We start from the raw sequence: 26,964 nt of genomic DNA, 5'->3' as shown, positions 1-26,964 counted from the left end.
TATGTCAAAAATTTTTCTTTATACCTCAATGAAAGTGTGTGTTTTTTGCGCCTATTTAGAGACATAAAATTGAAGATTCGTGCAGCATTCGAAAAGCTGCACATGCCAGCAGTTCAGATTTTCATATGCAGCTTTTCGAATCCTCAAATTTATACCTCGAAATAGCCGCAAAAAACGCGCATTCAGGCATAAAAAAAGCGCGCCGTGGTGCTAGGCCTCGGACATTATAGTTTGTAGTTCAGAGCTCTCATATGGAGTTATCATTGGAAGAATATTCAATTTTTCGCCTCGAAATGAGGAAAAAGTTGATTTTCTATGTCAGGAACTTTTCTCTTATGCCTCAGTTGAATGTGCACATTTTTTGCGACTATTTCGAGGCATAAAGTTGAAGATTCACCCATTCGAAAAGCTGCATATGAAAATCTGAACTGCGCATTTCCTAATTAGTTTTTTTATTTACTTTAAAATGTTTATATAAACAACTTTTCTTTATACCTTGGTATAGTACGAAACTCTGAACTGCTGACATGTGCAGCTTTTCGAACGCTGCACGAATCTTCAATTTTATGCCTCGAAATAGGCGCAAAAAACGCGCACTTTCGACTAAGGCGAAAGGGAAAAGTTCCTGACGTATGGGAAATCAATTTTTTCTTCATTTCGAGGCGGAAAGTTGAAGATTCGTTCAACTGCGTATGAAATCTCTCAACTGCGCGCCGTGATGCTACGCCACGGGCATTATGACTTGCATTTCAAAGCTTTCATGTGCAGGTTTACCACTGGAATAATCTTCAACTTTCCGCCTCGAAATATGAATATTTACTTCGATTGTAGTACGAATTAACAACTGCCCGATTTCGATTAACAAAAATTATCGCAAATTAGGAAAGTATCTAACGACCAGTCGAATTAACTGAAACCTTCATGCCCGCCCTGAATGAAAACCTACACATTCTTCAAGTATTTACGTGATTAATGCAGTAAATTGAAACATGCAAGCCAGAAAGACGATGTTTTCTGTTCACAGTCTCCAATAACATTAAAAATATCGAATGAATTATTTACAAAAGGATTTTTCCGAAAATAGTGATTCATTAATGAAATATTGTTATTATCGTCAAGTGATTTGTTGGTTTTTATAAAGTTTATTGTGTCGGGGGGTTGAAACGTGAAATTTTCTTACTAATATATTTAATAATATGGATTATTTATTTCGGTAAGTTTCGTTTGTCTATATCACTTCCATTATTCTTTAACTGACGGTAATTTTTGTTATTGTCGTCGGAAAAACTAACTAATAATCATAATAATTGTTATTGAAGCCAAGAAGTAGTGAAAAAGAAGCGTTTTCATACCAAAAAGTATCCGACAAAACAGAAAATCTAAATCGATTTCATATTTTGTTTGTCCAATATTTTTCGCTTATACTTCGTTCCGTTACGGTTAATTCCCAAATAAATTTTCGATTTATTTTCATCGTACTGTAATTATAATACAACGTGTCCCTGTTTTCTAAAATTAACTCTCCCAAAATGTAAAAAATTTTAATTTTCCACGCAAAAATTCTGTTCGCTTTTGAAATTCCCACCAATCGTGTTTCATTTAAAATTGCACCTCTCGAATTAATACCTGTATCAGTTTCTTCGAAATTTTTCGTATCTTCCTTCTTATAATTATTGTTGTACGAAATTCCTCGATCCAATACCAAGCAGTTCCTCTTCTTTTTTACAGTATTTGGATCTTTTTTTCCAAATATTTTCCCTTGTAGGCTCTAATGGTACAATACCACGTATGTCCTACTAAAATGTAGGACTTAAATAGTTCTAAAAACTGTTTTGGCCGAAATTTGCAAATTTCTTCCATACCACACCTCATCAAATTCCTGCGCTACGTCTAGGAAGACAGTCGAAATGACTTTTTTTATGGAGACAACTTTTTTTTCCATGTTTCTTTTGATCTTTGAAGATTATCTTCATTTTCCTTACATGTCATGGCGTCATAAGTGCAGCAAATGTCATCCATTCCGTTGCCTAATCAAATCTAACCTAAAATCGAGGAATATACTTGAGCTTCGAGTTCAAGAGTTACGAAAATATCTACAGCACACCAAAAATGTACCTCAGAACTTGCAGTTCCCAAGGAACTTGATGCGTTGTATCCAAAAACAAATAACGTTGAATTAAGGAAAATTTCGTGACATTCGGAACTCAACGCTTGAGTATATTCCTCGATTTTAAGTTAGCTTAGGTTAGGTAATGAGTGAAACTGGTCTGGGTTTTCGATCCTCGTTCTTCTGATCCTGTAACCGTATCTCCACGTAAAAAAACGCTCTATTCTTAATATATTTCTTGTAACGTCACCATAAAACGCGATTTTCCACTTTTCATTCTTAGACTTCGAAAATGAGCTTGCAAATAAATCGTCCCGGAACTCTTACTTTACAGGTGTGCCTAACCGCAGCTTTTTTTCGCTTTCATCCATTGTCATGTTGAATAACGAAGATTGTTATTATCTTCGTATTTACGAAGGAATTGTCATAGAATAAATACTAATTCGAATAGTTGCTGTACGTCTCTTAGTATTGTCGTCTCGAGACGGATGTTGGCGATCAACATGACAGGTTTTTAAGCCAGGATGTTCGTCTTCTTCTTGCACATCTTCTTCTAAATATTTTGTTTTTGTAAGATGACTTGGAGCGATGCATATTCGGATACTTTTTTCATTCTTCCGAGGATGGTCCTGAGAATAATTTTTGCTCATATCTTAGTTCAAAGTCCAGGGCACAATTTCATAAAACAGAACAGAGAAAACTTAGTATTTTGAGCATTTTGGCTTCCTGTGTGATCCTATTTTTACTTATAATTGTGAATTTTGTCTTTTTGACACAATGTACTGCTAAATTTTTTGTAAATCTTCTAAATTGTCACCAAATACAATAGTTTATCTGATCCTTAGCGTTAATTCCTTTCTGTTTGAGTATCTCTATCTTTTTTTTATGTTTATTCGATCGAATGCCTTTTCTTGGTCCATTAATTATGAATTTACGTATCAGGACTTATACTGACAACAATGCTTGATGTTGATCGTACTTTTCGTTGTTTTCAGCGTCCGGTTTCTTAGAAAGTGCAATCAACTCGTATTTCAACCATTCTGATGGTATTCATTGTTTTTGTACCGCCCCTGTATACGGAAACATTAATTTTTGTTATATAATGAATCCGCGAGCGCGAATATTTACTATCGTCGTAAATTAACCTACTTTACAATTTATTATTGTTGTATTATTTTGGAAAAGTTATTTTTGGGACGCCGACGACGCCACTGGCGTCCGAAAAAGTACAAACCGTCAAAGAGCTACTTGAGCAATATAAGAACAGGTTTATTAATAACTGAGAAAAGCCCGTGCAGTTCCATTTAAGGTACTAGCTCGGGTTACACCACGGCCATTTTTAGAATATACTGAAAAGCCGCGAGAGGGGAGCAGGAAAGGCGTCCCGACGCCGAAAATAAACCGGCGGACGCCTTACACGGGAAACAGTAAGCTCACCGTGCAAATCTTTTTCGAAGATGGTTTTTATCCCGTAATTTCTGATATACAGAATTTTTTCTAGCGGTTGAAAATATAATCTAGTGACGAATTTTGTCGAAATTCAAAATTTCCACGTGGAATTGATGAAAATGTGATTTTAGTGTTGTTCGAAATTATCACAAAATGTTGGATGACATAAGTGAAAGTGAGTTTTTTTAATAACTAATAATTTCGTTCGTGTTAATTGACGAAATTGTACAAATTTTTAATTCATATACGAATTTTGGTCTTGTGAAACTGATACTCAGATTTACTTGAACTTTGGAAAATTTTCGATTGATATATTTCCGAAAAACATAAAAATTTTAATTACTCATTTTACAATCATGAAAATGATTATTTCACGAATATTTATATAAATTCATATTTAATTTCTTTGGAAAATACCAAAAAATAAAATTTAATTAACCAAATTTCCCAACTTGATTCAATTTGTGCAAATATTATATATACACTACACGCAGCCCTTTTATACATATAGCATGGAAGTCATGCCTTTCCACTATTTCCTATTTTTTACCTTCGTTTTCAAATCCTTTCTTTCTCTCTTTTAAGCTATCCTCCACCTCTTCGTACTATCTTTTTCATGGTCTTCCTTTTTTTCTTCTTCTTTCTAGTTCTACATCCTTCCGTTGATCTGTACGTCATTCAGCCACTATTCTTTTGGATCTTATTGCTTAATTCTTCTTCTCCAAATAAACTCCGTACTTCGTTTTTTGTTCTTCTCAGACATAATTCTTCCCCCGTTTTACCCCCTAGTATTTTCCTTTTCCATATATCTAATTCCTTTTTCTCTTCTTTGTTCAAAATCTACGTTTCACTTCCTAGTTTACTGTTGATCTTATTATTGTTTTGTATCGATGTAACTTGGCCTTCCTGGAAATTTTTTTAAAACTTATCGCATTCGGTAACCCCAATCTTCATCCTTTCTTCTAGATTTCCTCCCCCGTCACCGTCTTCCTTCTTAATCACTCCAAGATATACATAATTTTTGAATTGTTTTAATTTCATTGCTTTTTCTTCATTCAATCGTATTGAAAAACTTCTCATTGTACTTTTCCTTTGTAGTTATTATCATGAACTTAGATTTATATATTACTACATCCTTTGTGCACGTATTGTCCTTGTTATTTGTGTCCTTGTTCTGTTTAAACCGATTTTACGTACTAACAATTCTATTACGACATCGAACATCGTAGTTGATAAAGGATATCCTTGTTTTAGTCCTTTATTGATCTGATATTCTTTAATTTGCCTTTAACTTCGTTTTTGAATGTTCTAGTATCATTTTGGTAACACTAAAATCGTTCATAATGCTGCGCAAATAATTTCTGTTCACAGTATCGTAAACCTTTTTGGAAACCTATGGAAACTTTTTACCTTTCTTGTAGATACAGTTTTATTTCGTCGTCTCCCGACGATTTACCGTTTTCAACCCCCATATTATCTCCTCTTTACTCCAAATCCCCCCTATCTGGAAATCGTTCGGAATAGTGTGAATTATCCTTAAGGATGTATTATAATCGATGAGTTTTGCATAATATTCGGAGGAAAATCTTAGGAAGTTGATAATATTAAATCAAAAATAGCACGTATGAATTGCACTGTAAACAATTTAGGGAAAACTGACCTAAATATAAATTCTAAAAGCAGGTTAATTCGGTACGTGCATATCGAATGTCTCGAGTATTTTTAAAAATTCGACAATATGGGAATGAATTATCTACTGTTTAATTGTCATTTTTATTTTTGGACTGTATTAAAAAATTTCGGATTTATTACTCAGAACGACGTGTAAAATTGGGGAAAACAAAAACCAAACACTTACTTATCTAATCTTACAGGAGTAGTACGTAATTTTGAGTTTCTTTTTTGGTCTTCCTCCATTTCTTTCGATCTTTCGTTTGTGGTATCACTTCTTATAGTTTCTTTACTCTATTCGTAATAACTTTGTTGATTTCATCTATCCAGGTCTTCCTTTATCTTCCTCTACTTCTGGTTCATATCCTTACGGTTACGAACATTTTTTTATTATTCTTTTCCAGCTCATTCTTTCATCTTGGTTAATCGTCTGATATTTTTGCTACTTTATCTATCTTCAAGAGTTTTTTTCGTTTAAGATGTTTATAGATGATTATAAGTCTGATTGTTACTTTGTATAATACAACTTCTGGTTTAATACGGTCAAACGCTTTAGGGAGGTCAATGAAATATGAGTATGCTGATTTTTTATGGATTTTACAACCATACTTTATCCACGCAGGATTTTCCTGATCCGAATCCTTGCTGTTCATCTTCTAGCGTTGTAATCGAGTTAATTTTGTATAAAGTAGTTGTCTTCAAAAACTTTTTTTCGATCTTTTGTTTCTGGTATCACTTCTTATAATTTCTTTCTATATTTATTCTTCTTTCTATGATTTCTTTGTCTAATTAAAAGCCTTTTATTGATTCCCCTCTATTCTGATATCTTACACAGATGTTTCATTTTATTTGTGTCGAAAGCTTTTTCTAAATCGAGACTGTTGCTTTTCTACATCTACTTTCATTAATGGAAGTTTCATGTCAGTTGTCTATTCTTAGTTTTTCTAAATCTTTTTTACAAGCTTCTATCTATTTTTTCCGTGGACGCTCTCTTTTCATTTTCGCTCCTTCTCCCCTTAACAAGGAACTTTTCAGCCAATTACCTTCTTCCTTTCTCTCTGATTTAGTTTTTCTTTTTATCTCCACTCCTTCTCCCTTTAACAAGGAACTTTTCAGCCAATTATCTTCTTCCTTTCTCTCTGATTTAGTTTTTCTTTTTATCTCCGCTCCTTCTCCCCTTAACAAAGAACTTTTCAGCCAATTATCTTCTTCCTTTCTCTCTGATTTAGTTTTTCTTTTTATCTCCACTCCTTCTCCCCTTAACAAGGAACTTTTCAGCCAATTATCTTCGTTCTTTCTCTCTGATTTAGTTTTTCTTTTTATCTCCGCTCCTTCTCCCCTTAACAAAGAACTTTTCAGCCAATTATCTTCTTCCTTTCTCTCTGGTTTAGTTTTTCTTTTTATCTCCACTCCTTCTGCCCTTAATAAGGAACTTTTTAGCCAATTATCTTCGTTCTTTCTCTCTAGTTTAGTTTTTCTTTTTATCTCCACTCCTTCTGCCCTTAACAAGGAACTTTTTAGCCAATTATCTTCTTCCTTTCTCTCTGATTTAGTTTTTCTTTTTATCTCCACTCCTTCTCCCCTCAACAAAGAACTTTTCAGCCAATTATCTTCGTTCTTTCTCTCTGGTTTAGTTTTTCTTTTTATCTCCACTCCTTCTGCCCTTAATAAGGAACTTTTTAGCCAATTATCTTCGTTTTTTCTCTCTGATTTAGTTTTTCGTTTTATCTCCACTCCTTCTCCCCTTAACAAGGAACTTTTCAGCCAATTATCTTCTTCCTTTCTCTCTGGTTTAGTTTTTCTTTTTATCTCCACTCCTTCTGCCCTTAATAAGGAACTTTTTAGCCAATTATCTTCGTTCTTTCTCTCTGGTTTAGTTTTTCTTTTTATCTCCACTCCTTCTGCCCTTAACAAGGAACTTTTTAGCCAATTATCTTCTTCCTTTCTCTCTGATTTAGTTTTTCTTTTTATCTCCACTCCTTCTCCCCTTAACAAGGAACTTTTTAGCCAATTATCTTCTTCCTTTCTCTCAGGTTTAGTTTCTCTTTTTATCTCCACTCCTTCTCCCTTTAACAAGAAACTTTTTAGCCAATTATCTTCGTTCTTTCTCTCTGGTTTAGTTTTTCTTTTTATCTCCACTCCTTCTGCCCTTAACAAGGAACTTTTTAGCCAATTATCTACTTCCTTTCTCTCTGATTTAGTTTTTCTTTTTATCTCCACTCCTTCTCCCCTCAACAAAGAACTTTTCAGCCAATTATCTTCGTTTTTTCTCTCTGGTTTAGTTTTTCTTTTTATCTCCACTCCTTCTGCCCTTAACAAGGAACTTTTTAGCCAATTATCTTCGTTTTTTCTCTCTGATTTAGTTTTTCGTTTTATCTCCACTCCTTCTCCCCTTAACAAGGAACTTTTTAGCCAATTATCTTCTTCCTTTCTCTCAGGTTTAGTTTTTCTTTTTATCTCCACTCCTTCTCCCTTTAACAAGAAACTTTTCAGCCAATTATCTTCGTTCTTTCTCTCTGGTTTAGTTTTTCTTTTTATCTCCACTCCTTCTGCCCTTAACAAGGAACTTTTTAGCCAATTATCTTCTTCCTTTCTCTCAGGTTCAGTTTTTCTTTTTATCTCCACTCCTTCTCCCTTTAACAAGAAACTTTTCAGCCAATTATCTTCGTTCTTTCTCTCTGGTTTAGTTTTTCTTTTTATCTCCACTCCTTCTGCCCTTAACAAGGAACTTTTTAGCCAATTATCTTCTTCCTTTCTCTCTGATTTAGTTTTTCTTTTTATCTCCACTCCTTCTCCCCTCAACAAAGAACTTTTCAGCCAATTATCTTCGTTCTTTCTCTCTGGTTTAGTTTTTCTTTTTATCTCCACTCCTTCTGCCCTTAATAAGGAACTTTTTAGCCAATTATCTTCGTTTTTTCTCTCTGATTTAGTTTTTCGTTTTATCTCCACTCCTTCTCCCCTTAACAAGGAACTTTTTAGCCAATTATCTTCTTCCTTTCCCTCTGGTTTAGTTTTTCTTTTTATCTCCACTCCTTCTGCCCTTAACAAGGAACTTTTTAGCCAATTATCTTCGTTTTTTCTCTCTGATTTAGTTTTTCGTTTTATCTCCACTCCTTCTCCCCTTAACAAGGAACTTTTTAGCCAATTATCTTCTTCCTTTCTCTCAGGTTTAGTTTTTCTTTTTATCTCCACTCCTTCTCCCTTTAACAAGAAACTTTTCAGCCAATTATCTTCGTTCTTTCTCTCTGGTTTAGTTTTTCTTTTTATCTCCACTCCTTCTGCCCTTAACAAGGAACTTTTTAGCCAATTATCTTCTTCCTTTCTCTCAGGTTCAGTTTTTCTTTTTATCTCCACTCCTTCTCCCTTTAACAAGAAACTTTTCAGCCAATTATCTTCGTTCTTTCTCTCTGGTTTAGTTTTTCTTTTTATCTCCACTCCTTCTGCCCTTAACAAGGAACTTTTTAGCCAATTATCTTCTTCCTTTCTCTCAGGTTTAGTTTTTCTTTTTATCTCCACTCCTTCTCCCTTTAACAAGAAACTTTTCAGCCAGTTATCTTCGTTCTTTCTCTCTGATTTAGTTTTTCTTTTCATCTCCACTCCTTCTCCCATTAACAAAGAACTTTTCAGCCAATTATCTTCGTTCTTTCTCTCTGGTTTAGTTTTTCTTTTTATCTCCACTCCTTCTGCCCTTAACAAGGAACTTTTTAGCCAATTATCTTCTTCCTTTCTCTCTGATTTAGTTTTTCTTTTTATCTCCACTCCTTCTCCCCTCAACAAAGAACTTTTCAGCCAATTATCTTCGTTCTTTCTCTCTGGTTTAGTTTTTCTTTTTATCTCCACTCCTTCTGCCCTTAATAAGGAACTTTTTAGCCAATTATCTTCGTTTTTTCTCTCTGATTTAGTTTTTCGTTTTATCTCCACTCCTTCTCCCCTTAACAAGGAACTTTTTAGCCAATTATCTTCTTCCTTTCTCTCTGGTTTAGTTTTTCTTTTTATCTCCACTCCTTCTGCCCTTAACAAGGAACTTTTTAGCCAATTATCTTCGTTTTTTCTCTCTGATTTAGTTTTTCGTTTTATCTCCACTCCTTCTCCCCTTAACAAGGAACTTTTTAGCCAATTATCTTCTTCCTTTCTCTCAGGTTTAGTTTTTCTTTTTATCTCCACTCCTTCTCCCTTTAACAAGAAACTTTTCAGCCAATTATCTTCGTTCTTTCTCTCTGGTTTAGTTTTTCTTTTTATCTCCACTCCTTCTGCCCTTAACAAGGAACTTTTTAGCCAATTATCTTCTTCCTTTCTCTCAGGTTCAGTTTTTCTTTTTATCTCCACTCCTTCTCCCTTTAACAAGAAACTTTTCAGCCAATTATCTTCGTTCTTTCTCTCTGGTTTAGTTTTTCTTTTTATCTCCACTCCTTCTGCCCTTAACAAGGAACTTTTTAGCCAATTATCTTCTTCCTTTCTCTCTGATTTAGTTTTTCTTTTTATCTCCACTCCTTCTCCCCTCAACAAAGAACTTTTCAGCCAATTATCTTCGTTCTTTCTCTCTGGTTTAGTTTTTCTTTTTATCTCCACTCCTTCTGCCCTTAATAAGGAACTTTTTAGCCAATTATCTTCGTTTTTTCTCTCTGATTTAGTTTTTCGTTTTATCTCCACTCCTTCTCCCCTTAACAAGGAACTTTTTAGCCAATTATCTTCTTCCTTTCTCTCTGGTTTAGTTTTTCTTTTTATCTCCACTCCTTCTGCCCTTAACAAGGAACTTTTTAGCCAATTATCTTCGTTTTTTCTCTCTGATTTAGTTTTTCGTTTTATCTCCACTCCTTCTCCCCTTAACAAGGAACTTTTTAGCCAATTATCTTCTTCCTTTCTCTCAGGTTTAGTTTTTCTTTTTATCTCCACTCCTTCTCCCTTTAACAAGAAACTTTTCAGCCAATTATCTTCGTTCTTTCTCTCTGGTTTAGTTTTTCTTTTTATCTCCACTCCTTCTGCCCTTAACAAGGAACTTTTTAGCCAATTATCTTCTTCCTTTCTCTCAGGTTCAGTTTTTCTTTTTATCTCCACTCCTTCTCCCTTTAACAAGAAACTTTTCAGCCAATTATCTTCGTTCTTTCTCTCTGGTTTAGTTTTTCTTTTTATCTCCACTCCTTCTGCCCTTAACAAGGAACTTTTTAGCCAATTATCTTCTCCCTTTCTCTCTGATTTAGTTTTTCTTTTTATCTCCACTCCTTCTCCCCTCAACAAAGAACTTTTCAGCCAATTATCTTCGTTCTTTCTCTCTGGTTTAGTTTTTCTTTTTATCTCCACTCCTTCTGCCCTTAATAAGGAACTTTTTAGCCAATTATCTTCGTTTTTTCTCTCTGATTTAGTTTTTCGTTTTATCTCCACTCCTTCTCCCCTTAACAAGGAACTTTTTAGCCAATTATCTTCTTCCTTTCTCTCTGGTTTAGTTTTTCTTTTTATCTCCACTCCTTCTGCCCTTAACAAGGAACTTTTTAGCCAATTATCTTCGTTTTTTCTCTCTGATTTAGTTTTTCGTTTTATCTCCACTCCTTCTCCCCTTAACAAGGAACTTTTTAGCCAATTATCTTCTTCCTTTCTCTCAGGTTTAGTTTTTCTTTTTATCTCCACTCCTTCTCCCTTTAACAAGAAACTTTTCAGCCAATTATCTTCGTTCTTTCTCTCTGGTTTAGTTTTTCTTTTTATCTCCACTCCTTCTCCCTTTAACAAGGAAATTTTCAGCCAATTATCTTCGTTCTTTCTCTTCAATTTAGTTTTTCTTTTTATCTCCACTCCTTCTCCCCTAAACAAGGAACTTTTTAGCCAATTATCTTCTTCCTTTCTCTCAGGTTCAGTTTTTCTTTTTATCTCCACTCCTTCTCCCTTTAACAAGAAACTTTTCAGCCAATTATCTTCGTTCTTTCTCTCTGGTTTAGTTTTTCTTTTTATCTCCACTCCTTCTGCCCTTAACAAGGAACTTTTTAGCCAATTATCTTCTTCCTTTCTCTCAGGTTTAGTTTTTCTTTTTATCTCCACTCCTTCTCCCTTTAACAAGAAACTTTTCAGCCAATTATCTTCGTTCTTTCTCTCTGATTTAGTTTTTCTTTTCATCTCCACTCCTTCTCCCATTAACAAAGAACTTTTCAGCCAATTATCTTCGTTCTTTCTCTCTGGTTTAATTTTTCGTTTTATCTCCACTCCTTCTCCCCTCAACAAGGAACTTTTTAGCCAATTATCTTCGTTCTTTCTCTCTGGTTTAGTTTTTCTTTTTATCTCTACTCCTTCTGCCCTTAACAAGGAACTTTTTAGCCAATTATCTTCTTCCTTTCTCTCAGGTTTAGTTTTTCTTTTTATCTCCACTCCTTCTCCCTTTAACAAGAAACTTTTCAGCCAATTATCTTCGTTCTTTCTCTCTGATTTAGTTTTTCTTTTCATCTCCACTCCTTCTCCCCTTAACAAGGAACTTTTTAGCCAATTATCTTCGTTCTTTCTCTCTGTTTTAGTTTTTCTTTTTATCTCCACTCCTTCTCCCTTTAACAAGGAAATTTTCAGCCAATTATCTTCGTTCTTTCTCTTCAATTTAGTTTTTCTTTTTATCTCCACTCCTTCTCCCCTAAACAAGGAACTTTTTAGCCAATTATCTTCGTTCTTTCTCTCTGTTTTAGTTTTTCTTTTTATCTCCACTCCTTCTCCCTTTAACAAGGAAATTTTCAGCCAATTATCTTCGTTCTTTCTCTTCAATTTAGTTTTTCTTTTTATCTCCACTCCTTCTGCCCTTAATAAGGAACTTTTTAGCCAATTATCTTCGTTTTTTCTCTCTGATTTAGTTTTTCGTTTTATCTCCACTCCTTCTCCCCTTAACAAGGAACTTTTTAGCCAATTATCTTCTTCCTTTCTCTCTGGTTTAGTTTTTCTTTTTATCTCCACTCCTTCTGCCCTTAACAAGGAACTTTTTAGCCAATTATCTTCGTTTTTTCTCTCTGATTTAGTTTTTCGTTTTATCTCCACTCCTTCTCCCCTTAACAAGGAACTTTTTAGCCAATTATCTTCTTCCTTTCTCTCAGGTTTAGTTTTTCTTTTTATCTCCACTCCTTCTCCCTTTAACAAGGAAATTTTCAGCCAATTATCTTCGTTCTTTCTCTTCAATTTAGTTTTTCTTTTTATCTCCACTCCTTCTCCCCTAAACAAGGAACTTTTTAGCCAATTATCTTCGTTCTTTCTCTCTGTTTTAGTTTTTCTTTTTATCTCCACTCCTTCTCCCTTTAACAAGGAAATTTTCAGCCAATTATCTTCGTTCTTTCTCTTCAATTTAGTTTTTCTTTTTATCTACACTCCTTCTCCCCTAAACAAGGAACTTTTTAGCCAATTATCTTCGTTCTTTCTCTCCGATGTAAATCTTATTATGAATTTTGCGTCTTTTGTGTTAGTATTGAGTCGACATTTGAACTGAATTTCTTTTAGTTTTTCCCTTATTCTTTTCCCATGATTCCCAATATTTTCGCCACGGCATCCAATAAAATAAAGGGTCTATAATTGTCACATTCTTGGTCTTTTTTTATGTATATTAGTTAAATAATTCCTGTTTGAATGTCTTTCGAAGCTATACCGTTTTCAAACCTTATTTCTTCCATAATAAATCGATTCCCTGTTTCGATATCTTTCCTCTAGGTTGTCATTCCACCTCTTTCGTGGTTAGAATGCTACTTTTACCAGTTTATCGTTGATCATTCAATTTATATTTGATTCCTTTGTTTTTGAAGATCATCTTCGTTTTCATCGGTGTTTCACAGGGATTCGATTTTTCTGTCACCAATTTTTTCGGTAATTTTGATAATGAATCAACTGATTATCACGAATGTGATTTGTTTCGTAGCAAAGGCAACAATGCAAGCAGATGAAGTGGAAGAGTTGATGTGCATGAAAGCCGAAATGACTTACAAAAACGAAAATGATCTGAGCCATTCCAAAATCAAAGATGAACCCCAAACCGACGAAATTGGGTGCGTCTATATATAAAAATTCGTATGCCGAATTTCGATTTGAATATATTGTTTTTATTAGGTTAGAATTTGACGCTACCAAATATAAAGGTATCAATTTGGAGGACGATATTGAAAAAGTTGAAGTAACTAGTCACGAATCGTCGGAAGAACTCGACGAATTCGATCCATCTCCTTCGAAGGATAACATATTTAGTCGGATACCCGTTCAAAATCCAAACGAATCTATCAAGAGTTGGTTACAGAGGATAACTGACGTTCAAAATGAAATGCAAAAAAAATATCTCACCGGTATCGAACGTAACAATCAATCACCGTTAAATTCCGTAAGTCTACGTAATAATTTATTCGTTTTTTCCCTTCTAATTAATCGTTTAATTTCAGGTAGTTAATACGAATCAACCTTCGGTAGCTCAAAATTCCAATAGAGTCGTGAAATATCAAGATCTACCTTACATGGGAGAGATGACTTTGGACAATTCCAAACCGAGGAGGGGTCGTAAACCGAAGAAAGCCGATATATGTCATCTGATTTACAAAAATTACGGTACCATCTTCCCCGGTACGCCCAATCCGGGTAATTACACGGACAACGGCGTTGTAAAAAAACAAAATTCGATTGAAATGAAAGACGATAATCTAAATAGAAGCGACGTTCAGAATAGGATCATATCTAGTTTACTCGAAAAAAGACTGACCCAAGAATACAATAGGAATAAGAGGAGTTCGAAGGAGGAAAAATCTAATCAAGACGAACCGCTCAATCTTTGTATCAGGGACCTGAACCATTTGAAAATAAGACTGTTGAAAAAAAACGACAATACGTATATATCTGAAATAAAATCAGAACCGCATTCGGACGAAGACGTAGAGTTAATTCAAGAATCGCCCAGTCCCGACAATCCCTCCAAAACCGAATCGATGTTTCCGACGATACCACCGGAAATCGTTCCTCCTCTCGATCCTCTAAAGACGGCTGAAGGTACGACTGGACCTGGAGGATACGTCTATTGGTCTAACGCCGGAGTTTTTATTCATCCAGTAGCTCTTCAACAACAATTGATGATGTACCAAAGAATGACCTCTGGAAATAATTATATTCTTCCTAATAACCACAGTCCGAAACCACCCCCCGAAAACAAAACGACGTCCATTAAAGATCATAGCGAATTGAGGAAATTGGTACCTAAAACACTCAAACCGAAACCTGGTTCTCCGAAAGGTAAAATTCATTTATATTTCAAGATTTTTCGGAAACTATGATCGAGCTGAACACACTGTTTACACTACAATTACATTAACTGACGCGCGTTTCGATAACCAAGTTCAGGAAATGAATGTTAGATTAGATTTGTTGGGAAGTCTTTCTGCACCTATACCTAGAAACCTAGAAGATATTTTCTTCTTTTTATCGTTTTTTTTTCAAATTACCTCTCTATTACCTCATGAAATACCATCTTCTACCAATTACATCGTTCTAAGATGGTATTTGACAGGCAGTGATCTGAACACACTATTACACCACCACTACACCAACACTCACAATTACATTTTGTAACGCGCATTTCGATAATCAAGTTATCTGTTAGTTTATCTGTCAACTGTCAGTTTATCTGCCAACTGTCAGTTTACCTTCAGTCTCTGAAGACGATAACCTGGATCTATATTTCATACAGGTGTCCAATCGATTATTAACCGAGTGATCTGCACGTGTCGGAGCGTCTCTAAAGCGTGGAGAGACTCAAAAATTGGTTGGCAAAGGTTGTTCTCTCAAAATCTAGCCTCTGGTGACTTTTCCCGTTATCAGATCTTGAAAGGATGTTCGCCTCAAACCTCGAGAGGTTAACGTCAATATTGAAACCGATTTTGAGGTTAAAGACGAAAAATTGTATTAACCTCGAAAGCAACTAGGTTATATGGGCTATTTATGTACCCTCTCACGACCCTAAATATAAAGCAAACATTTTCATTTACCCCAATTGAATAATAAAATCAAATTATATTTAGGTTATGTTAGTCAATTTGACTCCTGTCGAGATATTTTTGGTCATAATAGTCAAAATAATAGGTGTTCGTAAAAAATGTATATCACCTTTTTTGTAGAGCTTTTTATGAGCCTCAATTTTTGTTTGAAACTTTTTTTACTAAAATCTATATTTTCGGAGATATTTAGTAAGTTCGAAGTGGGCGCTTTTTCGGTATAAAACCTTGAAGAAAAACAAAAATTTGTCTATCTGATCTATAATCACAGTTTTCGAAAACTCTCATTATTAAAATCCCTTTATTTTTCATTTAAATTTCGAAAAACGTATAATTCAATACCCGTTGGAGTATATAGCGCGAAGAGTGGTTGTTTCTATGAATATTTTTGCAGATAATCGCGATGAAACAGTCAGTCCGTCATCGCATACGCAAGATGGGAAAAAAAGAAACGCATCGACGGTGGAAAGTCACAAATGTCCCACTAAACGAAAACGTTCCGCTATATTCATACCGCCGATACCGACTGAAAATAACACGAATCCAGCCACCGAAGTCAGTATATGTAAATTCAAATTCACTGGAGGAGCCAAGCCGAGTCTCCAAGAAAAAAAAATGTTGTCGGTAGATTCGGGGGGGAATTTTAGGTAAGACCCGAAATCTTAATTTTTTTTTATATGTAATAACGAATCTTTTTTTTAGATATTATAGCGGTACAGGTGATAAATCGATGAGGGGTTACGAATTTTTCCCTAGGGAAACGCTACAGCAACAGATCAACAATACTCACGGTTCGTCGACGGGAGCTTTTCTACAAGCTAGCGGAGAAAAAATTTACCCGACGCCGCCGACCGATTTCACCGGCGCCAAAACGAGCTCGGAGTTTCTGCTTAGTCCGGAAATACCCGCGGCTACTTTCAGCCCGCCGCAATCTTCTAGTCAGGATCACGGTATGAGATTGAAGAAGAGAAAATCCAGAAAAAGTTTACAGAGGGAAAAATTAGAACAAACTTTCAAGGAAAAGGGTTTTTTAATACAGACGCAACAGACGGAAAGCGCCGAAGGGGCGACTTATTGTAAATTTAGACAGTTGAGGAAGTTTACTAGATACCTTTTTAGATCTTGGAAGGATTATTTACCGGGGAATTTGACAGAAGAACAACAACAACAATTGAAACAACAACAACAACAACAACAACAACAACAACAGCAACAACAACCGAAGAATGGCTCCGATGAAATTATCGAACATTGTAAAGATAACGTTGACGACGTTTCGGTAAATTCGAGTGAATTATCAGTCAGTAACGCGTAAAAAAAGTATTACGAATGGTAGATATTTAAAAATTTAACCAAAGATTGAGTGGGTGGAAAATTTTTGTTTTAAACTGTTGTATGTCGTTTTAACTTTTAATTTAATTGGATTTTATTGCCAAATCGATGAGGTAAACCTAATCTAGTCGGTACAGAGTTGTTATTTAGTACTACGTACTCTAAATTTGTTTATTTAAATTATAATAAAAATATTTTTATTTGACCATCGGAGTTTATTTAACGTCCGTTAGGTATTTCAATTACTTCGTTTTTTCTGTTGAAATTTACTAACTACGGAACGAATTTGACCGAAAAGTTTCTTTTCGATCCTCCTGTAGTAATTTCAATTAAGTTTATTCATAGTAAAAGGACCCATTTATGCTAAATTGTTTTTTTTTCGTGTTAAAATTTATGCAAAACGAAGAAAAAATTTGACAGAGGGTTGAAATTGAGAGAAAAATTTATTTTTAGTGCCTATGTATTGTTTTTTTTAAATACCATTTATACCTATTTATGCCAAATCGTTGATAAAATAGCCACAAAAATAATTAAAAAATTAACCATGACATTAAATTGACCGATAAACTTCTTTTTGATCCCCCTTTATACGTTTTTTATAATTTTTTCTTGGTAAAACGACCATTATAAAACGACCGACTAGTGCCACATTGTTTATAAAATTGTAATTTTCACGATAAAATGACACAAAAATAAGAAAAAAAATTACTGTGATGAAATTGATAGTAAAACAAAATTTTAATGCACCTGTATGTGTTGTATAAAATTTCTTTGGGGTGAAACAATCAATTTACTTCAAACTATGGATAAAAGTGCATTTTTTGTGAAAAATTTCATTAAAAAACTGAATAAGGGACGAAATTAGTCTTTTTAGTATCCCTGTATACATTTTGTACAATTTCTCTATGGTAAAATGGCTGATTTAAGTCGAATTATTTATAAATTTGCATTTTTCTCAATGGATTTCACAAAGAAAGAAAAAATAATTTTTGGTAACGAAATTGGCAGAAAAAGTATTTTTGATATTCCTAAATTTGTTTTTCAATTTTTTCCCTAGTAAAATTACTGATTTATCTCTAATTGTTTAATTATTTATCACAACCAATTTGTTGTAAAATATCAATAAAATTTCATTTTTCTAAAAACGAAATTAATTCGAAGAAAAACTTTTTTTAACCTTCTGTATGTTTATTTTAATAGAAATTTTCTATCACATCAACTTATTTTTCGTACAAACTTTGTAAGGAAATAAAATACAAAAAAACATAAAAAACATAACTAAGATATCAAAACTGCTAGAAACTTCTTAAATTCCCCCTGTTTCTTTATTTTCATGAAACTTCATGTTATAATAACGAATCTTTCGTAAATTGTTCAAAAAGTTTGTTTTTCGTTGTTAAATTGAAAAAAAATACAACACAAGTAGAAAAAATTAGCATAAAAGTTACTTATTGATCCTCTTGTAATTGCATTATTTTAGAAACATCATGTTATGACAAACGTTTTGTCCTAAATTGTTCTCGAATACCAATTAAAAAAAAATCTCAAAAACTTCTTTTTAAATTTCCCTCGTATTTGTATTTTTCATTAAAAGTTTGGTTATAAAATTTTTATTGTGAAAACAACAAAAACAATAATTACAGGATTGGAAATTGGTGTGATCAGGGGGGCACAAAAATATTAATATTTTTAAAATTAAGTGAAAAAAAAAATGAAATAAAAGTGGATTTTAATGGCGTGAATATTATTTATTAATTTATAAGCAATTATACACACCTACTTATATAACAATTCATATTGCACCAAGAAAAAATCTAATGATGATATATCTATTTAATAATAATTTTATAGGACACGAAATATAATCTGGAATATTTTCTTCACTTATTTAAAAGTTTTTATTTTTTAGAAACAGTTCATTTATTTTAGTAGATGATGATAATAATAATCACGAAAATTTTGTGAGCATCAAAACATTCCATAGTAAATATTTACAATAAATTAATAAATAAAATATATTAGTGCTATCACAATGAAATCAATCACTATAGTTAGAAGATGTAACAACGTTACGATAAGAACTATTCTTCTAGGTCTCGAAAAATAATATTTTCATTCATTGATATGATTTTTTGAAGTTTTTTCAGTTTTAAACTCATCGTTTTTTGGCGCAACACTTAGGACCACACCGGTCCTGTCCATCTGTAATTTTCAACAAAAAAATTATAGGCGAGAAACACCATAAAAAATTTTTATTTTCTCTCAATTTTTAAAAGAGTAGTGAATAAAATTCTCTATTTTTATTTTATTTATTGTGTTTTTCAAATTTTTTTTTCTCAAACAAAAAATTTAATATATTTTTGATGTCTTTTGGTTCAGAGTAATAAAAAAGTACCACAAAAGAATTTTTGGGAATTGTTTGTAAAAATTTTTATCGAAAATCATACGTTGTTACATCCGTATCACAATCGAAATACAGACTAATACTACAAAGCTTATAAAGCTCAGTTTCCGGAAAGATTTTAACCCTAAAAAGAGGCATCTACGGCAGATGATTAATAAAAACGAAGAATTTTGATTGCTACTGCATTTTTAACAATTTCTATTCATAAAACTTGATTGTCACATCAAAAAAATAATCAAATTATATTTAAAACAGATATGGAATGATATGTTTACATTTTTATTCCATAGATATTGATATAAATCCTTCAAAAACTCATTTATATAAATCAAACCGGTTTCAATTTTTTTGTATCTCATCAGAGCATTGTAATTACTCCTAGCTCTAAAGCTGCAAAATCGAAATTAAATAACACCAGTCGACGCTACAATTTGTTTCGTGTTATTTCACAGTTATAGTTTTGATTTTTCAATAAAATCACAAAATTTTTAAAAACAAGTCAAGTTGTTGCACACCCAGTATTATAAACCATAATTTTTGTTTAGATTATGAACTATATTTTAATTGTCATATTGTATATTAATTTTTTTCAATTCTATATCAAAAATCAAATAATTATTTGCAGTAGCAGTCATATAACAAATATAAATCATACAAAGAAGAACAAGGAGATAATGTTTAAAAATGTTTTTTATTCTTCTCAAGTTGTCACTAATTGGAGTAACCTCTTATTTTTCTTAGTGTACAATTTCCAAATAGAAAAGTTACTCTAATTAGCTGGAAAATATTGATTTGTAGTTTTATTATTTATTATATATACAGAGTGACATAAGTTTTAGTTATTATTTTATATAAAAAAGAAACAGAAATAGTTCGGCGAGACAACACACACACACGATACAATTATTATTGCTTACTCTTATTAAAGATTTTGATCATTGTTTTTATATAAACAGACCAATTTCATTATTAATATTAAGAGTTTATTTTTTCAATTCGGATTTTAACGGCTTTGAAACATTTATTATAAAAAAAATAACTTTTAAATCATTTTTAAACGTTTAACCAAGTTTTTAATGTTAAAATTTCAACAAAAACAATATAATAAGTTGAAAGCTTTTAGCATTAACGAAATTAGTGATGTCCCTGAATGTCGGCAACACATTATACAATTTCTCATTAAATAAATTTCCTTTCCTTAACATCTTATAGAAATAAACGCAATTTGATTTATATTTGCTTAATATGGGGGGATAGTAAAACGAGTTTATTTGGTTGTATACTAAAAAATACACTAAAATATTATTTAAAAACATTTATTTTAATTTTTTAAGTCTTCTATCGACTGAAAATGAGTAATTCGATGTATTTTTACCGCTATTAGTTTGGATCGTTCACCGTGTATCTCAATGTTCAATATACTGCTCTATTGTGAGATTCTGTCTTTTTACAATAATTCCAGAGCGTTGTAGAAACTTCTATTACAGTTAATTTTCTCCAAAAACATCTAGATCAATAGTTAAACGGTTACCAATAGATGGAGTTACTAGTCATCTCGTTAGTATGCAACCATTAGAATTTCAAATATTTTTCGAGTTAAAAGTGAAACTTTCCAAAGCCGTTAAAAGGAAACTGTTAAAAATGGTAGGTACTAATTTTTTTTTATTTTTGGTCCTCTTTAACAACCCGAATGCTGCCTTTTTATTAATTCGGTTAGAAACACGAGAAGGTATGAGACGAAATCACAGATTTAGAGGCACTCAATCCAGAAAAATTAAACGCTTTACAAATTCACAAATTTTTTAATTTTAACAAGTTATATCACTACAACGACATAAAAATGTAAGAAAAAATTGACGAATTTACATCAACTATTAAATAAATAATTTTTTAATAACCCCGCAACGTATTAAAAATTCGTTATTTGTAAAGCTGAACGAAAATTGGAAATCAATAGTTAGATCTAATACTAAAAAGCTTACTACTTGATATCAGTTGAATACCAAACAATTAAATGATAAATAAATAAAAATTTGGTATTAAGTTTCACGCCAAGTACCACGAACATTTTTTTAGACCAGGTAAATATATGCCATCATCCCAAAGCTCCCAGGTAACATTCCCAGCAATTATTTTTCTTCTTTTTCATTTGAACAATTGTTAATTGACAGTTTTTTTTTCAATATTTGTATTAGTGTTAAAACTTTTAACACCCTTTAACAAGTTTTTTAAAATATTTCTTGGTTATGTATGTAGTATGAAATTGAAAATCACTTTTATTTATTTAATCATTTAATTAATTGAAACGTTGTATATCAACTAAACAATATCAAATGCCAATTAATTAATAGATGTGTGTATATATATTTGAAAAACAATAACTATTAAAATTTTTCTAAATTATTTTAATCCTATATACCATTAAAGTCTAAAATTCGTTTTCAAATTTCTAATCAGTATGTTTAAGAAAAATACGGATTGTCCAATCAACTATGTATATATATAGATATATATTTATATACCCGTCAAGACAAAAATAAGTACACGAAAAGGGCCTTATCGACTATTTCAATTCTAATATACAATAAAAGTGTTCCAATGAACCGTTAGAATTCGATATAACCATACAGCCATGAGTAAATAATTAAAAAGACAATGGAATATGTCTAATTCCCCACTAACAGTGTTATCCAAAAGTAAAATACTTTTTAATGCCACAGATTTAACATTTTTTCGCCGTTTTTCAAATGACAGTTTCTTATCAATCAAGTCACCTAATGAGATGACAGTTATCTATAAATGAAGTCACCTAATCATCCAAATGACAGTTGCTCATTAATAAAGTCACCTATGCTTTTGTCTAGTAATAAACTGACTTAGAACTGGATCAATTTTGACATCATATTCAAAATTTTTATTAACGAAAACCATCAACTTTTAGCTTTAGCCACATTTGAAAATTATTGAAAAAGTTGAGATTATAAATATTTAAAATTCAAATAATTTAATATGATATGAAACTCCCCTTTTTATTTTTCCCTCAATTTATTTCAAATTAATTTTTAGTTTCAAAATACCTGTCGAACGCTTTTCTTCGTGTAATAATTTCTTGGAAACATTCCTTGATATAATAATTAACATATTTATAGATTTTGTTAAGTGTCGATAGTGAATTAAGTGAAATAATCAAACATTTTAGCCAATATTTGAATTATAGATTCTTTCTTATAGTTTTCTTTAGAGACTCTCCTTTTCATTTTTTCTCCAATTTTTTTTAAATCTGTTAAAACTATTATAGTTACATATACTAAACATTTTTCTTCGTGTAATCATTGTACTAATTTTTAAACAACTTTATATACTCTAGCTGCTGGTTAAATCATTTATACATAAATGCAAAGTCGTTTTCATTTTTAATTATGTATAAATAGATATAGGCACAGTCTAAACAAACTTGTGTAGAAATATTATAACTAGATATAAAATACTATACAATGTGCCCGATAATAACATGATGTAAAGACTACAAGGTGTGCTCTAGCGCACCAGCTGGGAAGCAACCAATGAGAATTCGCTCCCAAAACGACACGCCAATTTGGAAAATTTGATTAGCAACAAGTCTTTACATCATGGATAATACTACTTGTGGTAATGTAATATTCAAAAAGTATTTTCTTTAAATGATATTTCGTAATATTGACTTTAATTTTGCAAATTATACTAGGATATTCCTTAGAGAATCATAAAGTTCTATAAACGACATTATTTATTATTAAAATAAAACGAATTATCAAAATATATTAATTTTCAATAGATAAATATCTCTATGATATTTACTTTTTGTTTATCTATAGAATTTCCAGTTCCATAGCAACACAATCTTTTCATTACTCTATTGTTCTTCTAATTTTTGACAGTTGTTTATAAATCGAGCCACCCATGCCGATGTTTCAGTATCCTGATGCTATGCAGTGGAAATGGATGTTCAGTTGTTCTTTAGACTTTAAGGCGTCGGCATCGTAAAAATTTTTTCTTTTTTTTTAATAATCATAAAATTCCGTCAAACGTATCTAAAGATTAACAAACAATAATTTAGAGGGTTCAAACATCGTTTAAAATTAATAAATAATATTTTAGAGGTTATAAATATCGTTTAAAACATTTTTTAAAATAATAGTGTTAGTGAGTGTGATAATGATTTTAGTGAGTAAATAAGTGTATCAATTAGATATTAGAGCGATAAGTGAGTATTTGCAAATATATTTTTAATATTTCGTCAAAGAAAAGTAAAGTTTACATTACCTAACCAAGATTTTTTAACAATTTGATTCTATGTAAAACTCACCTTCTCATTAATACAAAACTCAGATACGAATATATTTGAGTTACTTGAATTATTAAATTCATATTATTACGTTGAAATTGAAAAAAAATTGAATTGCCACCAATGTTTTAACGTGAGTCTCGGCCATACTTTGCAATCATCCAAGCCGCCATCTTGGCCTTCGTTTTGCATTAACCAATTTTTAATATGTAGTTGTCATTTTTTCTAATTATTAAGAGAAATGAATCTTATTCAATAATAAAAAAATTAGTATAAAATTGTATATTTCAAAAAAGGTGAAATTAATTTTGGCTGTACATTTCAATCATCCACGCCTCCATCTTGACCTTCGCTTTACATCAACTAATTTTAAATACGCAATTTTATTTATTTCAAAGTTTTAAATTGAATTTAATCACATATTAAAAAGTAATGTAAAGTTTATATTTAAAAATTTCTTTTTTATCAATCTACGTTAATTTCGTTAATTCCTGAGGATTTTCTAATTTTTATTCAATGTTTTAATACTCGTTCAAATTTTTCGAATGATTTTTTCAGCTTTTCGTAATATAATTTTTGTTCTTCTATATTTATATCGTACGAAAATATCAAGATCATCAACACATAGCTTGACATTTTTTAGTTGAATCAGCCAGTGTGAAATTATTTGTAATAAATTTCAAACGCGTTCCAAACTTAATAATGTCAATTCTCTAAGAAACCCCTTTTTTTTACTTATTAAAGTTGATTCAAGTATAATGATAATAGTAGGTATGGACTGATATGTAATAAGTACATGCAGCATACACAATGAAAAATCGGTTTGCTTCATCAAGTGCTTTTAAGTTTTAAATATCTAAAGCTCATTTTTTAAGGATTCGTCCATTTTCAGGTTTAAATTGCATTTACAAGAGGTGTTTTATTGAACAAATTCAGTATTGTTCATATATCGATAAGTTGTTAGTTAAATTTTCAGTAAAATATTTGCCGAATAATTTGGTGATGAGTTATTAGAATTTTTTGCATAGGCGTTGAAATAATACTCTATTTATTATGAAATTATTGAAAAAATCTTAGTACCCCCAGTAGAAATCTTAAAATTTTGTAAATAGAAAAGGAATCGTGTATTTCTGGTATAATGAAAAATTTGAACTATTTTTTTAGAGGGACTCAAAAAATAAATTATTATATTTGAAATATGATGTTTTTTTAAATGGTAATTTATAAAAAAATTACAGATTGCACACTATTTTATAAATATTTTCTTATGTTTTAATTGTATTCAAGTATTTGATGAGGCAAACGCACAGTACAAACTAGATAAAAAAATAAAACTATGACAAAAAATACTTTTTTGTTTCTTCTCAGTTATTCCCACAATGTTGACTTTCAATTAGCAATTTACCAAAATCTTGACAAAAATATGTATGTAGAGGTATACTAAATTTCGGATATATGGTCCTTTGTACAAATTGAAATCAAATATGGAAAAATTGAAAAATTAAACGTTATCTTCTGATGACCTTAAAGCTATTTGTTGTTTTTGTGCTAGTACACTGATAACGTTAGCTATTGTATCTAATTTTTTGTCCATTGTTCCCAACTGAAAAACAAAAAAATGTTCATTAAATCAATTTGTTATATTCGCACTGTACTTTTTGAAATAAATCACAGAAAATTTTCATGTACCTGGAGAACGAAACGTTTCTTTTGAAACGAAAATAAATTTGAATTATTTTCATATCAAATCGGTTGAAAAGTACCACCGATTATGTATACAGCAAAAATGAAAAGATTACGGGCAAAAAATCCTAAAGCCACCCTTGAAACGCAACCCCTATCATTTATTCTGACTGAAAATAGAAAAAGGTTGACTGTCAGTCTGAACTTCTCAGGAATCACCGAGGAGGTCATAAAAAGGTAGAAAACAAAAACATTAAGACCATATCACCTCCAGAACATCCCCTAAACATCACTCAACTCATGTAGTTGCTGGGGAATAATAAAAAAAATTAATAATGGCCAAGGATCAGTTTGAAATTCCTCAGCTACTGCATTAGTTGAGTGATGATTAGGGGATGTTTCCGGGGTCGTATGGTCTCGATATTGTTTTTCCACGTTTTTAATGACCTTGTTAGAAAATCCTGTGAATTTCAGACTGATTTTCGTCCTTTATAAATTTTTTTAATCATTTACCAACAGCTGCGTGAGTAGGGGGTGTTCCGGGGGTCGTATGGTCTCGATATTTTTTCTACCTTTCTTATATCCTCGTTGATGATTTCTAAAAATTTCTGATTGATCCTCGGTCTTGGTTAGTTTTTTTCTAATGATTTGCAAACAGCTTCGAGCGTGGGGGCATGTTCGGGGGATAGTATGGTCTTAATTTTTTTTCTACCTTTTTATGGCCTCCTCTGTGATTCCTGAGAATCTTTTCGTTCTTTTCTTTTCAATCGATTTGGTACAAAAATAAGTAAAGTTTTTTTTTATTTTCGTTTCGAACTTCAGGTACATAAATTTTAAAAATAAATTCTGACCATTATTAGTTCGATTGAGCATTTTTACGCAAATTTATCGATTTCTACGTTTCTGCGTATTGTTAGCGAGTGATTCTATATTATTATTTATTTTAGATCCCTTTTGCTGTAGAAGTTATATAAAAATAGAAAATTACCTGTTGCTCTACCCTGTATAACCTAGCCCCAACAGTCATCGGTTTTACATTCCCGACCCTGTCAATTCCCGCTAAATAACTACCCGGTTTTCCCAATGTTTGGTCAAGTCTTCTTTGTAATTCCTGAAATTAGAAAATAACATAAAAATAATAATAATAATAATGATTATTTCATAAAATTTTGCATAACAATTTTTTTTAACAAATTTATAATTTTTTTCAGATTTTACGTAAATAGTGTTGCGTAAAAATATCGGTATGCCGAAAGGTAGGTGATAGTGGGGATGTATAACAAAAATAAAAATATTACTTTGGACTATTTAATTTGGAAAGGTCAAAAAATAAATTAAGAATAAGACTTATTGACGCTAATTAATAATTTTTTTATAAATTCTTTTTGTAACACTTAATTTTTTGCTTTCATCTCAAATACATATATGTATACACCGAGAAAAAAAGTTTGCATACCACGAGAAAGTTTTCAAATAATTTCTGATAAAGTTTCAATTGAAGTAACCTACTTTTTTCACAATAAATTTCTATTAGATCGAAGCAAAAGCCCATTTAATGCATTTTTTATATTTAAAAAAAATGAAAATTACGTTTTCGCGATTTTATTTGCATTCTACAATAGAGGAAAACTAGTATCTATATATAGATACAAGGGGGATTCAATTAATTTGACACTTATCATTTTTGTCCTCTTAACCGAAATGGCAACACTTCTCCTGCCAAAAAACATGTGTTATTTGACAAATGTTAAACTTTATATAATTTATTGACGTTAATTAATGATTCTGATCATTTTTTGTGTTATAAATTCTTTTTTAACACTAAATTTTTCCCTTTCGTCTCGAATAAATATATACACCGAGACAAAAAGTTTGTGTACGACGAGAATGTTTTTAAAAAATTTCTGGTGTGTCAAAAATCCATCAAATTTGACCAAAAGTGATTCTTTCCTGTTGTTAAATTAGCAATCTTATCAATATTGTTGATGTAATTTTTGAAAGGATAAAAAATGTAGAGAAACGT

At 31.6% G+C, this 26,964-nt stretch overlaps 2 protein-coding genes across 5 annotated transcripts in view; one reads left to right on the top strand and one right to left on the bottom strand.

Annotated features, from left to right (window-relative positions):
- Nucleotides 1-1,005: 1,005 nt before the first annotated feature.
- Nucleotides 1,006-18,272, top strand: LOC130445507 (uncharacterized). 2 transcript variants are annotated; one of them, XM_056781162.1, is made up of 6 exons: nucleotides 1,006-1,213; nucleotides 13,092-13,218; nucleotides 13,280-13,544; nucleotides 13,603-14,440; nucleotides 15,593-15,845; nucleotides 15,901-18,066. In XM_056781162.1, the coding sequence occupies exons 2-6, from the start codon at nucleotides 13,103-13,105 to the stop codon at nucleotides 16,511-16,513; spliced, it is 2,085 nt and encodes a 694-aa protein (XP_056637140.1). In that variant the 5' UTR covers nucleotides 1,006-1,213; nucleotides 13,092-13,102; the 3' UTR covers nucleotides 16,514-18,066. The 2 variants fall into 2 exon arrangements, with proteins under 2 accessions (XP_056637140.1, XP_056637139.1); XM_056781161.1 differs by lacking the exon at nucleotides 1,006-1,213 and adding an exon at nucleotides 3,514-3,731 and having other exon boundaries at nucleotides 15,901-18,272.
- The window catches only part of LOC130445506 (potassium voltage-gated channel subfamily KQT member 1), a 61,914-nt gene continuing 53,207 nt past the window's right edge, over nucleotides 18,258-26,964 (bottom strand). For all 3 annotated transcript variants that reach the window (XM_056781160.1, XM_056781158.1, XM_056781157.1), the window contains exons 13-14: nucleotides 25,930-26,052; nucleotides 18,258-24,861 (exon numbers count right to left, since the gene is read on the bottom strand). In XM_056781160.1, the coding sequence (XP_056637138.1) occupies nucleotides 24,760-24,861; nucleotides 25,930-26,052 (225 nt within the window). In that variant the 3' untranslated portion in view covers nucleotides 18,258-24,759. The remainder of the gene's footprint in view (nucleotides 24,862-25,929; nucleotides 26,053-26,964) is intronic.

The sequence above is a fragment of the Diorhabda sublineata genome, chromosome 6 (assembly GCF_026230105.1).
Source record: "Diorhabda sublineata isolate icDioSubl1.1 chromosome 6, icDioSubl1.1, whole genome shotgun sequence".
Lineage (NCBI taxonomy): Eukaryota > Metazoa > Arthropoda > Insecta > Coleoptera > Chrysomelidae > Diorhabda > Diorhabda sublineata.
Note: the sequence above shows the minus strand (reverse complement) of the source record. Positions and strands in the feature narration are given on the sequence as shown.